Source organism: Rhinolophus sinicus, linkage group LG02 (assembly GCF_036562045.2).
Source record: "Rhinolophus sinicus isolate RSC01 linkage group LG02, ASM3656204v1, whole genome shotgun sequence".
NCBI classification, from domain to species: domain Eukaryota; kingdom Metazoa; phylum Chordata; class Mammalia; order Chiroptera; family Rhinolophidae; genus Rhinolophus; species Rhinolophus sinicus.
The window spans coordinates 87770417-87787838 of NC_133752.1; the positions used below are offsets into that span (position 1 = coordinate 87770417).

A 17422-nucleotide genomic window follows, 5' to 3' on the forward strand; every position below is an offset into this window, starting at 1 on the left:
GAAAGCATGCCAAATTACACCTTCCGTGTTGCGTGTTGTATAGACTGCTCTTTGATAATTAACGATCATCCGTGCTTTCACAGCCCCTACTGAATATACGTTGGGTTTTATATTCGGGATCCCCGTGGCGTTTTTGATTGCCAACATCTCTACCATCCTTGAATGCTGTGTTTCACGTCATCTGCCTCCTGGTGGTTGTTTCTTCTCATCTTCAAACTTATATTCTTGAATTTCAGCTGCCTTCTTCCAAATTGTCATCAAGAACTTGTGAGGCTATCTTGTTCTTCATGCCCTATATACGTCCAAGGTACTGGACTTGAGTTTTGTTTCTTAAGAAACCACCTTTTTCAGTAGATAAATTGACTGCCTCATCCCCTCCATCCCTTGTCCCTGCATTCCTATATTTATTGATCGTTAAGTTAGGTGAGTGAATAGGCAAATCAAGGAATAGGCAAATCATATACGGAACATAGACTCTGCCCCAGAAGAGCTTACAGTCTTGTTGGGAAGATAAGACGTCCAAACACAAACTCCTGACCATATGTCCTGATTTGTCCAGGACAGTTCAAAATGACAGTTTTCCTGGTGAAATGATTAACAGCGTCATTTTCACTCTCAAAAGTGTCCCAGTTTGGGAAACAAATGATATAGTCATCCTCCACATAAACCACAAATAACAAAGCAAAGGGTTAAGCTTTATTGCTGGACTATACAAAGGTAACATGCACTGTAGGAATTTAGAGAAAGGGGAAATCAGTGCAGGCTGGAGAAAGTCTCATGGCAGAGGTGACGAGGCCTGGGCTGGGCCATAAAGAATGAGTTGGATTTGTTTACAAAGAGAGAAGAGAGGAGAGCGTTGCAGCCCTAGGAACATAGCTGCAAGGAGAGAGACACCAAGTCATGGGAAGTCTGGAAGAGGCGAGAGTTTGGACTTGATTTAATAGGCAAAGAGGAGTTAGGTAGGAAAATACCACGGAATTTTGTTTTGCAAGTGTTACCTGGCTATTAGTACACAGTATGAACTGGAAGGGCAAAATGAGGGGCAGGGAGGATATTTAGTTTTTTTATGGTGATGGATATAAATAGACTTGTTGTGGTGATCATTTTGCAATATATACAAATATTGAATCACGTTGTACACCTGAAGCTAGTATAATGTTATATATGAATTATGTCTCAAAAACAGTTTTTTTTGTGGAAATTCAAGGGCTGGCTTAGGGTGGTATAAGAGAAGGTGAAAAACAAGGAATGAGGGAGGGAGGGCAGATAGATTTGACAGGGCCGGGTTATTAAGCGGGATTAGGGGCCAAGGGAAAGAAAGGCATTAACGGTGATCCTGAACTTTCCAACTTGCCAAGTAGGAGAATGTTGATGTCTCTGTCAAAAGTACCATGGTTACCAGGGGGTGTTAGCGTTAGAAGCCCCACGCCACCATTCAGGTGGTGCAATGTGTGGGTAAGAGGGACCACACTGGACGCTTTGGAAAAAGGCCAGGACAGGTCTCAAGGCTGGTGATTAAGTTGGACTGTCCTGCATGTCTTAGTTCCCACTGTCCACTACGTCATTTGGCCCTGACTTCTGTCTGCATTTCTAATGAGGATCTGCCCCCACTTAGGTGGGCGTGGCTAAGCTGATCCACAATGGAGTGCGTGTGGGGAGGGATGTGCTTAAAATAACCAATACTGTATTTACTCTGAGATCAAAGGGCAGGGTTGATGAGGGGATGCTAAGGTTCTGAGAAATACCAGGAGTTGGCCATGGAGAGCTGTCAAAATCTAACCAAGAGACAGATGCAAGAAAGAAGAACCCGGAAACACAGGCAATGTTATCAGAAGATTTGACAGGAAGGAGCAGTCAGTGGGAAAACCATGACTAATTCCAAGAGGCAGCATCTCTCCTTGCTAGGTGTTTACAGCAGGACAGATGCAGCCACGCTTGCTCCTCTACAAAGATATCTTAAAGGCAGCCCAAAGCGATGCAGCTTTCAGTTCAATATTAAATGAAGGCCTATGGATTTTTAAGGGGTTTTCTTCATAGGAGCCGACATAGATTTTTCCCTTTTTTGTGGGTTTACCATTAGTCCACAGTACTGCAGTGACCACAAACGTTCCACGATCATTTGCACATGCACCTTTTGGACAGAAATAGAAGCAAATTTCAGTTCTTGAGTCTCTCAGATTTTGTGATGCATTCCTTGTATGAGACAGTTAATTAACTGTTCATGGAACTGAAACACTTGCCACATTACTGGCACCAACCACAGGTCCAGGAGAAAAGCTATGAGGAATGTAATTCAGCCAATCTGGATGTAGTCCATGATTTTGCCTTCCTGCCATGATGAAGGAAATAGGAGAGATGTGGCATCGCTTTACGATGCTGGAGAGCACCCGGCATCAGCCACGCAAGTCAGGGATTCACAGGAAATGGGGACAGGCTGTGCAGAAAACACTGCTTTCTATGTTCAGGGCCACAGCTAGCCCATTTGGTGCCATTGTGCAAATCAGAAAGGTGCTCCTTCCCAGGACATTTTACTTGTCTGTGCCAGAAAACTGTCATACTAAATATACAAATCGGCAATGGCAACAGCGGGAAGGGTGCCTGTAACGTGCAATGCTCAGTCAGGCTGCGGTGGCCCTGTCTCTGTTACAGAAACTGATCTCTTTTGATGGAAGGCTGTTTTTGTCCACGCTGACTGTGGTGTTTAAATGCAGGTTTTGTAAGTCACTAACTGGGAGTTAGAGTTCAATTCTTGCGAGTTAATCCACCACTGGTTCCTGTCCATTACATGATAGGCTGAAGAAAGATCAAGAAAGGCCACAATCTTCTTCTTAACAAACTTCCCCATGTTTCCATTTGCTCCTCAGGTAGCAAGAAGATGGATCTGTAATTTTGAGGAAGATTCCTTTTTGAGCTTAGGGAAGACCAGTGACAAAGCAGGGACAGTCTTTCAACTCACTGTGTCCCCAACCCCAAGGGTCCTGATTCATTAGGTCTGGGATGAGGCCCAGGAAGCTTTGAGAAGCCCGCTCTCGTTGAAAACCCCTAGGGGTAAAGTACACTTGAGTCCATTTCACTGGCTTGTATATTCACGAAGACAAACACTTTAAGGTAATCAGGTTGGTGAGGAATCACGGTCCATCACTTAGAACAGACTTGAAACAGTTCTGGAGGCAAAAGGCTTTCCCCCAGTGTTTTATGTAAGCTTCTTTAAACTTATTCTGTGGTTAGCCTTTTCCATTCTCTTTGTGTTTGATACACGGCTCATCCTTCAGGGTCTAGTTCAGATGTCACCTATTCTACGAGGTCTTCTCTTAGAGGGATCTCTGCGCTTTCCCCCACCATTCAGTAATGGGCACTTGGTGTTTACTTTATTCTACCTGGGAGTATGGTTCTGTGTGATGGCTCACCGTTTACATATCTGGACGTCCAGTAGGTTGCACATTCATTAAGGTCGGGGCCAAGCCTTACTCATCTTCGTGTCACCAGTGCCTGACTTGCAGTGCGTGGGGAATAAACGTTAGTGTTGTGAACAGAAATTTCATGCCTGCTGATGGTTTGTAAGTTTGTGAGGTCAACGAAAATACTGTGAATGCTTTGGTGTTCTCATGACTTATACGGTATTGGAAAAGCAGCAAATACCACGTCTTCTGTATCACTAGTGAAGAAAGTTGGCTGAACAAGACCTTCGACTGTGCAATCAGGGAGATTGGCCAAGAGCTTGCCAAGAATGAAGATGACATTTTCTTTAAGGCCATATGGAAAATGACACATTATTTGTTTCGTGACCATCCGTTAGGGTTGTGCTGACGTTACTTTCACCTTGGTGAACTAGGCAGTTATCCAGTCCAGTCCTCGTAAAGCACAGCAGGCATGCCTGAAACCAGGACCCTTGTGTGACATAATAGAAAAAAATCATTTTAAGGCCCAGAGGTTCAAAGGATGAGAGCCGTTGCCACATGCTATGGTCTCATTTGTTCCAGGAGAGAAGTAGGGGCAGCCTTCAGAAAATGGGGTGCGCTTAAGGAACAGCAGAGGGAGGCAAATTCACAGGAGGGCTGTCGTATGCTGCTGGTGTAGATTATGACTCGTTAGAATCAGCTGCTAGCATCAGGAGCTGTGGTGGCACTGCTTCTTAAGGTGACCCGAAAACAGCCTGTGTCAGAGTCACCTGCAGTTGCTGTTCAAAGTCAGATTTCTGGGACTACCCTACACCTATGGAATCAACCTCTGAGGATGGGACCCACAAATCTGAATTGTGAACCAACACTTCAGGTAATTCTGATGCAAAATGGAATATGAGAACTGCCGCGGAAGGGGCTGCACATATAGCGACTGTCATATAGAATGGCCAAGATTCAACATCACCTATCAGTCTATCACTGGGCCACCACCAAACGTGGAAAGATACAAACAACAACAATTACATAATAGTTACGCAGAGCTGAGAGACAAGCTGTGTATCTCATGTCATTATATAGCTGTGCTATATTATTTTGTTATATATTATGCAGCTGTATCCTGTCTTAAGCTGATCTGATATGTAGAAATATGAACAGAGAAGTTGACAGTGATTATTCATCTTCCAAAAGGATTTTTGAATTAAAGCATTCATCAATGGGTTCCAACTGCCAAACATTTAAACTAGACTTTAATTTACATCCTTTGAAAGACTGCTTACATGCAGTGTGACTTCCGAGCTCTTTCTTTGCGGGTCTCTGTCCTGGATGAGTCTCAGAAGTGTCTCCTTCCCTAGGGAAGAGGTCACACCTCCCCGGTGGGATGGGTCCGACTCTTGCTGTCTTCAAGGGAAGACCTGCCCTTGAAGCTAGTAAATAAACTGAGGTATAGCTCTGCTGTACCCCAAAATTCACTCTGAGTATATTTTGCATGCACAACCACTGACTGGTCATTTTAAATAATTAGTAGGACAGCCTTTCTGGTGGAACTTATAAAGAATCCAGAATGCTAAATTTTAAGATAGAACCTTAAAGTTGGGACACCTCTCTCTCTTTCTTTTGAAATACGCCTCATAGAAGGAATGAAGTGTGCTAGATGGTGGCTTAGGAGTCAGAGAGGCCTGGGGTTACATCCTGGCTCTGCCACTTGCTAGCTGTTTAAGTAAGTGTGTTTAATTTCTCATAGCCTCAGTTTCCTTTCCTGTTCAAGGAAAATAAAATCATCAACATTGTCAGAGTATTCAAAGGCAAGCTGAGGTGTCAGCCTTGTTTTTACAGAGAATTCTGAGAAAACCCAGAAGTTACTATCAAGAAATAAATAATAAATCAGATGTAAATTGCATGCCCAAGCATATTAATTTAGGTCTACATAAGATCAAACAGAAAACAGCGATTCACTTTTCTTGATTAAATCGCAAGGAAATGAATGATGATGTGCAATAAAAATGGAAAATGAAGACATTCTAACATGACAAATATAGACCTGCAAGTCTCGGGAGTTGCTGGAATGAAATGAGAGGTTTTGGGGGTCAGTCCAGCAGAGCCTATGATAAGGGGATGTCAAATGTAGTCAGGCTTTTTAATCTCCTAAGAAGCATTATTCAGTTTTTGGCGTCCCACCCACCAAAGAGTGAGGGATCCCAGGGCTGCTCTGATGCCTGGTGTCTACCTTGGCAGGCCACCGCGCTGACTGCTGCTTGGGAAAGCAGCTGCGTGTGCTGCAAGCGTGTGCTGCCTGCAATAAAATTAAGAGCAGCCGACCCGTTCTTTCACTTGACAAGCACGTATAATTTCCTTTGAATGCAAGACGACTAAAGAATCTAATGTAGTTGGATAGTAATAAAAATTTCTCAACTAATCAGTATGAAGCCAAATTCAAAATCATGACCCAGGCCCAGGTTCTAAAACTACAACTGTATTTTCTGAAGAGCCTTCAGAAATCCAAGGATTCTATCAGTATTTAGCTGGCTCTCACTAAGTCAAAGGCGTGGTCTCCCGGTGTGATATCAAGATTCAGATGGCCTTCAGCAGGTGTTGCATGAAGTGAGGAGGGTGCACTCTGCATTCTGGCTGTGAAATCAATTCCGAGTTACACCCCAAATGTTCAACTCTCCTCAGCACCAAGACCTAAGGTCACACGTTGCTTCTTTGAGTTCACACAAAGTGTCCAGGTGTGTTTCTAATTAGGGATCCTTGGGTCATACTTACACATGAATTTTTCATGGATTACCAATAAGTGTCAGCCACCATAAAACAGATGAGACTATGTGAAAAATGTGATCTCTACAAAGAAGCTTATATTTTACGTACAAGACATTGTCATGGGGAACACTAATTCTCGCTACGAAAAGCTTTGTTAATAATTGCACAATACATTCTTTCCTTTTCAGTCCATTTCTGTTCCTATTTATAAGCATTTTACAGGTTTTTATTCACCTTTTCTCCCCCCCATTGTTGTCTTAACCAACCTAATCACTTTGAAACAAAATCCAGACCCCAGTTAGTTTTACTTCTAAGATTTTATCAAATCGACCAGTCTTCATATATTCCTAGGTTGTAGAAGTGTTCATATTAATAGAGCATTAGTGTACTATCCCACAAAGGACAGAGGACGTATGTGGTAGACAGCAGTAGTAACGCGACTACTTGCCACTACTCTGTAGAAAGAAAACACTTTATCACTTTCCCAGATTGCTCAGATTCAAAAGACCTGGGTTAAGAAAATAAATTTGTTTATCTCTACCAATAGCAAGAAACACTGAATAGAGTTATTCTAAAAGGACTTCAATTAATAACTTCCAAAAATCACTTCACATTGCCCTATGTGGGTCAATAAACAGTGAGTGAAAGTATGACATGCAAAGGAAAAAAGTATTAGAGAATTAAGAGAAGTGTATTCAAATTTATATTCAAATTTGGTTTCTGGGTTGTTGTTTTTTGTTTTTGTTTTTACACTCATTGACATTTTATTAACTGGAAAGAAATTTATAATAATGTTTGATGTTGGTTACTTCAAATTAGTTGTGAGAAGACATGGGGATGGATGTGTTGTACTAGACCTATTAGGTCAACAAGTTAAGGCCAAAGACAAGATGGAAAATAAAAACTTAGGTCTGTTCATTCACCCAACATACATTTATGGAATCCCTACTCTGTGTAAAGCTTTCAGTGAAGTGCGACAGATAATCAAAGATAATTAAGACAAATCTTGTCCTCAAGGTGCTTACAAGAAATTATGAGACTAAATCAGGTAAAAATGTTGACTGATCAGTACGGAGAGAATATTCTTATAAGAAAGACAAACCTGATACCACATTCATACTTGAAATAAAATTGTAGGAAAGTACACAATAATCTCTGAAGACTGAAATTATGGAGGCCTTTCAGCTTTCTATACTTTTTTTTATGGGTTGGAATTTTTACAAGCATGTATTTTTTTTTTTTTTTTGGTAATCATGGGAAAAAACAAAATAAAAATATGTCTATGAATAAACAAGGAAACAAGTGAACATATAATATTTGTTGCCTTAGGTTGTTGGTGGCTGATGGGTAGATTTCTGTCTGTTTTACAGTTATTTTGTTGTTTTTAAAAGAATTTTAATGCAGATTTAACTCAACCAAATAAGAAGTATATAGAAAATATAAGTTCTTTGAGTTGAATCATCTGCTTTATTATGTATTGGGAGTAGAAGCCTTACTGCCATATTTATTTCTTGCCAAAGAGTAGGGCTGTGAAGAAAATTAAGGCATCTTCTATATAATACACCTTTTCAAACTATTGTAGGATGTCCAGTCTAGATCGAAAATGGTAGAATAAACCCTTATCAGTCTACTTATAATGACATAGTTCCCTACCATCTATTATTAGGGTAACTTTTCTATTGTTATTAAATTAGGACACGATCTTTTATGGTTCCCCAATTTCCAAACACTTTCATCATCTTAATATACTGTCCTGAAGAAAATTAAAATAAATCCTGGCTACATTTCAGTGTGTTTAAAAGCTTCAGCAATGAAAAGCATCCGCAGCCCTGACCTTCATGTTTCCAGAAGGCCCCAGCCATATTAAATCGAAATGGGAGCCTTCTTCACTTCAGCGAGTCCCAGTTACATCACTGACCATTTTTCAAATTCTGTAATCTTGTTTTTGGTGTCACTTCAGGCTGAATCATTCTTTTCAGAAATGACACCAACTGTGATATCTCTGTAGCTTTTCTTATTTAGTACAACCCAACTGTCACTTTAAGTGAAAAAAATTCCGTTGGAGAATGAAAAATTTTCCGTTAATGAAGGCTTATGTCCTTCTGGCCATGAACAAAGGGTGTCTAGTACTTGCTGGCTCCCTTTAAAAATCGTATTATTTTGTAAAGTTAATTTTGGGTTTCAAAGTATTCTCTAAGCATTATTAAATGCACTTCCTCATTTTGCAGGGGTAGGGAGGGAAGGCTCTCTGCGTCCAGTCTCAGTCCCCAAGCGCAAAATGCGGGAACCAGGCAGCGAGGAGCTTCCAGATTAGTGATTCTAGTGTTAATTGCGGCCTCAATTTCATTGTCATGGTAGTTGTGTTGATATCTGAGAATTCATTTACCGTCTCTTGGAAAATACCATTCATGTACTTCTATTACCTAAAATAACACGTATCAGAATCCTAAGGAAGGACATTTTAAAATGAAGCAATAGGTCCAGGATGTGGAACTGGATATAAACGAACATTGACGCACTCATGCACCTGCATGGCTAAGGCAAGGCAGTGGGATTCAGACACATGTTCCCAGGCGTGGAGGGGGAGGGACCCATGGTCCTCTTTGCATGTAACTGGCACAACTCCGTATCACAAAGCCTGGGGAGCACAGGAGGCCAGGAGTATGTGGGGAGGCGCAGGGTTTGGCTTCCCAGTGGGTTCACTTACATGTCAACATCTTTCGAAGCAATGACCTTCTGACCTTTGGAGAGAACTGTTTTATTTGATTTTCAAAAAAAGTATCATAGCTTTATTCTTATTTACAACTAAAAATTTCAGTCGAAATCATATTTTGACAAGTTCTTAGCTAGAAATTACTGACAGGAAAAATACCTTCATTTTTAAAATCAATTAAAAAAATTCTTTTTGGTTCTGCAGCAGATCAAACTGGCTCTTAATTTATGATTTTAACAAATGAACATCACCTTGAAATACCAAATAGTAGTGGTATTTGGGGTGGTGAATTACAGAGCCCACACCCCGAAGCCATGCCAGTGGGTAAATTGCCAAAGGCCAACAAAACGAGCCTCTACTTGGTTTACTACAATTTCAGCTGCATCTTTACGGAATGAAGCAAAGCTCAGCATAGAAACCATAAAATGAAATGATGCAGACCAACCTTTTATTGCACCCACAATATTTTGGTCTAGTCCTTTCCGGTTGTCATTGAGTCCTCTTTTCCTCTTCCCATTGGGTAAGGAGTTAGCCAAAGTCTTGTCATCAAAAAATGCACACACCAGTTTTCTAAAGAGAAGGCTTCCTGAGCGAGTGTAGTTTGACAATATAGAGTCCAGCTGAGATTTAGGCATAAACACATCAAAGCCTTCAGCAAGTTGCACTTCTGGCTACCAAAAGAACATAAATATTTCATTAAAAGCAAGATTTGAAGCATTTGACTTTGGGCATATGTGCGACAAAAAAACACACATCAGTAGCTACTGCAATATCCACAGCCTGCAAAGCATACAGTCTCAGCTTTGTGTGCCAGGATTCGCAATTTACAAAACCAATTACTGGTTATAATTCACAAAACAAGATGCTCTAATTCTAATGTTAAGTCTTGTCAAACGCAATGGAAAGGAATACACTGAAAAAGCATTCTGTCCTTAGAAACAGTCAAGAGAAAGCTGGATAATCATAAAATCATATAATTTTAGAGCTAGGGGACTTGAGACTTTTGGGTGCAACACCCTCATTTTTTAAGTGGAGGAACTCAGGCCCAAATGACTTAAAAATAATTTAAATGTACTCAGTGCATTACAGTTGACAGATCACTTTCTCCTACATCCAACAATTTAATTTCATGTGCCTAAGGACACAGATATGGGGCTCTCCCATAAGCCCCACGCTCTTTGTACTAGGCTAGTGTTTTAGCTGCAGAACTGTATTTTTTTTCCCTCCAGTGAAAACTTATGTGAACTAATACATAAAATAAATAAAAATGACGAGAAGGGGCCCCAGGCAGTTTAAATCCACCGCTGACCCATACTTAGGGGAGGAATCTAAAGCTATACCCCAGAGCACCACTGGAAGACCAATGCACTAGTCACACCATTTCCCTGTCAGGGATTTCATGTCAGAGATTTGGGATCAGAAGAACTGTAAGGTGATTCTCAACTTGGACTCTACCGTATACGCTCAGACACTGATAATACATTCTCTGTCATCACACCATGGATGTTACAACTCGCCTTTTCATCTTTCCACCCAGCTCACATCATATTCTCTTCAAAGCCTTTCCTAACTCCTTTCTTCCCAAGGAGGCAGCTGTGCGCTCTTTGTTGCTGCTATTTATTTGACATGCTTATATAATTGTATTTACTATACGGTGTTATAATTATTTATTAGATTGCGGCCCTCCCTGATAACCTGGATCTCAGACTTTGTATCTCTAGGGCCTGGCACATAGTAGGCACTCAATAAATTCTTGTCAATAGATAAAAGTTCATTAGTCGTAATCTAAACTATTAAGTTATTTGCTGTTGGTCATAACATAGTTTTAAAATAGTCACTTTAATATGAAGAAATGTAATTGGTAAACTTCCATTAGAAAAAAGGTCAGAAGGAAACCTCACTTAAGGAAAATGTACTACAGAAGCTTTTTCTCCGTTATTTTATTTATCACTTTGTAAACCTGGCACTACTTCAGATTTCCTAAATCATATTAGAAACGTGAGGAATTGGGATTAATTTTTCTCTTGGAGAGCAGGAATTATTATTTTTGTTTGTTCTATGGCTTCTCCAAATGCCTAGCACATTATGATCAGAGGAAAGAGGGCTCGGAGAAGGGCTTAACTAATTCCGATGATGTGGGGTCTGCCTCTCCCATATGGAATTCCCGACTGGATTGTGTAGAAAGTCATCTCATTTCTCCGCTTCACTCTGCCATTCAACTCCGGGTCTCTGAATGCTTGGTAAATATCACTATGAAAACAGTGCTGTCAGATTGTTTCCTGACGTTTGCATCTTGCTGCTGGTAAAGGTGGGTAGAGGAGGCTGATGGGAGCCGGGGGCTGGATCCCCAACTCCTAGAATAGAAGCTGACACACACTAAGCACTCGGTGCATATTTGTTGAACGATTCAAAGTAGAAATACTAGGATGGAGAGCAGTTTACCATCATATTCTAAGATGAAGTTTTTTATTCATTACCAGGTTTTAGTTTGCGTGTTCTATGGCTGCATTTAGACCTTTTATTCCAAATGAACTGATCACAGATTTTTGCTAAGTGCTCCTATATCATTTGAAAGCCATAGGTGGGGTGGGGGGAAGAATCACTGTTTACTTTATGGAAGCAGCTACTCCCAGCTAGGGAGGTACAGAAGCTCTTAAAGAGAAGGGAAAGAAACCAAGTTGTCTCGTTCACATATCGCTGTTGGATTATGATAGCATCAAACGGGGCTCCACACTCAGCCATCTGACGGCCGATCGTCCCGGAACCTCCCCTTGCACTTCTCCTTCAGCACCTGTACCCTGCCCTGAGCTAGCCAGCACGCAGAACGAGCCACTCCCTTCCTCACACACTCACTGTATTTTCTATGACGGTTGTGGCCCTTTTCACACTGCAATCATTTAGTTGGGAGTCTGTATTTCTCATCAGAATGTGCACTCTTTTGTATTCAGAGTGCCAAACACCCAGTTAGTGCCCAATAGGTATTTGACAGGAGACACAAAACCCATGTAGGAATTCATTCAACATGACTAGTACTGATGTAGTGATCTTTCATCCCCATACAAATGAGGAAGTGGGTGTGAAAGTCTGCGTGCCATGGTTCTGTCTCCCAGACTTATACCAAAGGGTACCTGTGCTGACTCAAGGAACGGAGTCCGCATGAATGCAGACCTGCCTGAATCAGTGTGTATGTATTGAGCACCCTCTGCGTGTAAGGAGTTGAAAGTTGGGCTCAGTAGAGGAGACGTATACATAAATACCTACCATACCAAGTGCAAGTGATAAATGCTGCAAAAGAGGTGCAGAGTATTAGGTAGCATCTGGCTGGTGAGAGGGCAGGGTCCAGGAGCGGGCAGGACAGCATTTCATCAGGGCCCTGAAGGGAGGATTTAGGAGGCAGAGGCAATGGCTGTTTCTGGCATCTGCTGTGACCCCTAAAACTAAATATCTAGAGGTTTCTGTGGAGCCAAGAGACTCCCTGTGGGATCATAATAGTATTTTGAATTCTGAGATGCTCTCCAAAGCAGAAGCTGTCCGTGCTTCCTGTTCCACTTTCTATTGCCAGAAAAATATTATTTTGAAGTATTCTTTCCAGATCAAGAACACAAAAAATGGGCTCACTTATGAGCCCATTACAAGGGAGTCAGTTTTATCAGTTGAGGCAGCAGCAAGAGCAAAAGTGCCCCATGTCTGTCCCCTTCCCGCTCTTCACGTTCTCTCTCTTACGCTGGCAGTGAGTGAGAGCTACCATTATATCTACAAGGTGCCACAAAGCAAACCAATTCCTTAAAAAAAAAAGCGGGTAGCTTTACTTTCTAAGACATGATAAAAGATAACAGGGTAACTAATCCCAAATTTTCACTATGAAACCTTTTTATTTCCTCCATTTTCTGAAGATAGTCAGTGGACTACTGCCATGTAATGATCCACAACTTCGTGCATATATTTAAAAACAGGTTAAAACTCTTTAATTGTATCACTGAATCTTTTTTTTTTTTACTGTCTCTGGTTTGAATGAGATCTTTTTGCTTACTAATAATGCGATAGAAACCACCACTATACCAGGAATATCATTTAAAAAACCCAGTTGCCTTTGACAGAATCACTGTTTGATACTGGCATGAAGACAGATAGCCAGTGCACTAATTTACAGATTTTACTGATTACTGAAGTAATAATGTATTCAATAAATTCTACTGAATACTGAAGATCTTTAAATGATGACATTCAAAGTATGGGGAAGAATTTGCAACAGTTACAGTCATCATTTTAAGAGCTAAGTGAATTCCCACTATAAATTTGGATTTTCATGTATGCCTTGCCTATTTTAGGTACCTCAGCCACTTAGCACAATAATGTATCAAATGTTGAATTTTCCTTGTCTGGTGGCATTCCATCTTTCACTGGGTGAAGTTCTGGAGGCAGACACTGCATGTGTAATCGCAAGGACTCTGGGAAATGTCCTTGGACCCAGGCCTGTGGACATTAACGATTTTGTTTCTCTTTCCACTTCGGTTGTGGTCTTCCTTTGCTTGGAAGTACAGCTGACCCTTGAACAACACGGGTTTGAACGGCACAGGCTCACTTACACGTGGATGTTTTTCAGTAAATACCTGAACTGTTTCGGTCCGCGGCTGGGAATCTGCAGGTGCACTGATCTACACCATTTTATACTGGGGACTTGGGCATTGCAGATCTGGGTATCAGTGGGGATCTGGAACCCCCTCACCCCCCGCCACAGATATCTAGGGACGGCTGTGTAATTAAGTTTTGGGGGAGTCAAAAGTAATACACAGATTTTCAACTGAATGGGGTCAGCACCCCCACCTGCCATGTTGTTCAAGGGTCAACAATAGTTGGGCCAAGACCTGCCTGTGGTGGGAGATCCCCTAAGCAGGTAAATTAAAGGATTTTCTCCCCTGAGTCCCTATGAACATATCATGTGACTCCCCTGTATAATCTTTAGAAAAATATGTAACAATTTGAAAGAGATCATGCAAATTAATCACAGAGGGAACATTTCTGAGATAGGCTATTTTATATAAGGTGTCCTCAATACCAAATTTTAGTAAGACAGGTAGTAAAAAGCTATATATGGTCATAGGTTAAAAGAGGAAAAAGAAGCATATGAATATTCATACTGGGCACTAGCCCCAGATTTTCACTTGATCTTAGCCAAAAGGCCAAGAAGCGATAGCCCCAGATTTTCAATTGTCAATACATTATATACAGAAGTTTGTATACTTGACTGGCCAGCTAGTCAAGTTTCAGACAGACTCAAGACTGAAATCTAGAAGAAAACTATGGACGAAGAGGCAGGATTTTGCTGAATAACAAAATAACAGATTTTGGATCAGAAATATATAACAAAAATTTTTTTAAAAGGCTGTGAATTTAGTCTTTCTGTTCAGAATACTATCATATACATTGTTTCTTTCTTTTCATTTAGTATTTATTTAGCAATATACTAGACATACTTCTAGGAAAATGAACTTTATGAAATTTTTTAAAAACACAAAACCCCCTTACAATTGATTTTATTTTGCTCACAAACGGGATCTGCTTCTGTTTGAGAAAAAAATTGTTCCCTATAACCCAGGTCTGCTCCAGGTGGATTTAGCAAGAACTACTGTTACCGTTTACTAAATGCTGTTCCAAGATCATGGCCAATGAGCTGGGCGGCCTCAAGAACACACCAGGTGGAAAGGCAGTCCTGCGCTAGTTGGTCCAGCCAGTACAGCTGTTACCAGCTCAAAAGAGGTGTGATGTGGGGACGTGGCAGAGGTGAGAATCACCGTGTCACGGGGGCACAGGCTCCACCACATCAAGACTAATATTGCAAGGGGGTTGCTCTGTAGTGAGTCAAAAATACACAGGCAAAAGTTGTAGCGAAAATTATACAGAATCTACATACTAGCATATATTAAATTTTGAATAGCATAAAAATTACAAGAAGTCATTAAAGAGCCAATCCTTTATAGCTTTTCTTTTTTTTTTTTACTTGACAAAATTTCGGTAGAACTAAGAATTTGAGGTTAGAAAAGACAATGCAGTTGGGTTCCTTGGAAATTTCCTCATGCACTGCATAATGAGACACTCCAAAGTCTTTTCGAGATGTTTGAAAATGTTTCCTTTCTCGGTGGTAAATTAATGACTCAAGGACTACAGCTTGATTTATGCTAAAGATAGTTGAGCCAAAATGTTTAATACATAAGATTTTAACCACCGCACTCTAGCTTCTTCCATCATAACACCACCGCAATGGCTCCTCCAAGAAGATATCCACCTCTGAGAGCCTGTCCTTGAGCCTCCAGGGAGAGGGGAGGCCCTGCTCTTTCAGGCCCCACGCTGCTTTGACAGCCTGTGCTAGAGCTCAGGTCCTATTATAATGTCCACCTTGGTTATGTGTTTTTCTCATATGCTCCTTGAAGGGCAAGGACCGTTTCACTCATTTCAGGACACCCTGGAGAATCGTGTTATATTTATTACTATTTGCTACTTACTATTTTCCAGGCCCTACACTAACACACATCATGTGGGTTTTCTAATTTAATTCTCAGCCTATGAAGTGCCTACTGTCATTATCGCCAATTTGCAGATGCAAAAACTCAGGTCAAAAGAGAGTGGGTAATTTTTTAAGATTATCCAGCGAATAAATGATGAGGCAAAGATTTGAACCCAGGCAGTCTGCACTAGAATTTACACTAAAAAGTATATACTGCCTCAATTTCAATGGGTCAATGAATACATTTAAAAATAACTTGCTTGATTGATTTGCTTTACTAGTTTCTGGTGGATTACTTCATTATTGGGCTAAAAAGAAGTTAGGAAAACAGATTCTGAACTCAGAAGCTATTTATGTTGAAAGCACCAATATATTTTAAAGTATTTACTTTAAGAATGACATAAAATAAACGTTAACAAAATTATCTTAAACTGCGGGATGGCCATGGATTTATCTTCTGATTACTTTTTTTTTTTTTTTAAAGATTTTTATTGGGGAAGGGGAACAGGACTTTTTCTTCAAGTCAAGTTGTTGTCCTTTCAATCTTAGTTGTGGAGGGTTCTGTTCAGATTCAAGTTGTTGTTCTGTCTTAGTTGTGGAGGGCGCAGCTCAGCTCCAGGTCCAGTTGCCGTTGCTAGTTGCAGGGGGCACAGCCCACCATCCCTTGCGGGAGTCGAACCGGCAACCTTGTGGTTGAGAGGACATACTCCAACCAACTGAGCCATCCGGGAGCTCAGCGGCAGCTCAGCTCAAGGTGCCATGTTCAATTTTAGTTGCAGGGGGCGCTGCCCACCATCCCTTGCGGGAGTCGAGGAATTGAACTGGCAACCTTGTGGTTGAGAGCCTGCGCTCCAACCAACAACTGAGCCATCCGGGAGGCAGCTCAGCTCAAGGTGCTGTGTTCAATCTTAGTTGCAGGGGGCAGAGCCCACCATCCCTTGCGGGAGTCGAGGAATTGAACTGGCAACCTTGTGGTTGGGAGCCCACTGGCCCATGTGGGAATCGAACCGGCAGCCTTCGGAGTTAGGAGCACGGAGCTCTAACCGCCTGAGCCACCGGGCCAGCCCCTGATAACTTTTGTATAATCTAGGATTACTGGAAAATAGCCATAGTCATTACATAAATAGAAAAATGTAAGCCATGTATATCTTCCCTGGAAAACACAAACCAATATATTCAGCTGAGCAGGAAAAAACAGCAACTATAAAAAATTCCTAACTGTCTTGTCTGAGTACTAGTAGAGTTCTGGGTTGTGAACTCATGAAAAAAGAAATATTGTATTTAAATCTGAAATATAGTTTTGGGTTTCTGCTTTTCTTCTGTGTAATTCAGGTTTCAATTCTATTTAACGTACTAATTTAAAATGGGTCAAATAATCCTGCCCCAAAAGAGAAACATTTCTGGCCACTCTTTTTTAACAATGCTATTTGTTCAAGTGTATTTGTTCACTTATATGTGCACATAAGTTTACTTAAATACTTAAAGTTATCCTTATAAAGGCACTTAGCTAGGAGTGCTAAGGTTGAACAAAGAATGAATATTTATTCAGTGCTTATAATGTACCAGGTACTATTCAGAGTGCTTTGCATAGATTACTTCTTTTAACTCTTCCAGCAGTCTAACTCTTTGGGGTCTGCATTATCATTCTCCCCATTTTATGGAGAGAAAAGTGACGGAGGCGAGGGTAGGTGCACTTGTTCAGGGTCACCCACCTGAGCTTCTAGCCCAGACAGCCTGGCCTCAGAGCCTGTACCCTTAAACCATTAAGTTTTCCTCCCCATAAACTTCCAAGGAAAGAGAACGCACAGCCAGAGTAAACTTTCAGTTTTCCTTCGTGTAACAATTATGCCATGAACAGTTACTGGGTCTTGGGCATGTACAAAACTGTGCTAGGACAGGTGCTCGAGTCTTTCACTCAACGATAAGGGCTCACTGCAGACCTGGGTTTGAGAACCAGCTCCGCCCTTCCGCCTGTGTGAACTTGGGCAGGCTGCTTAAGTACTTTATGCCACGGTTTCCTTATCTATAAAATGAGGATAATAATTATGC

The 17422-nt window shown here is 41.1% G+C and overlaps 1 protein-coding gene across 16 annotated transcripts in view; it reads right to left on the bottom strand.

The window, feature by feature from the left end:
• The window catches only part of BEND7 (BEN domain containing 7), an 81786-nt gene that overhangs the window by 27810 nt on the left and 36554 nt on the right, over positions 1-17422 (bottom strand). For all 16 annotated transcript variants that reach the window (XM_074324772.1, XM_074324764.1, XM_074324767.1 and 13 more), the window contains exon 6: positions 9317-9542. In XM_074324772.1, the coding sequence (XP_074180873.1) occupies positions 9317-9542 (226 nt within the window). The remainder of the gene's footprint in view (positions 1-9316; positions 9543-17422) is intronic.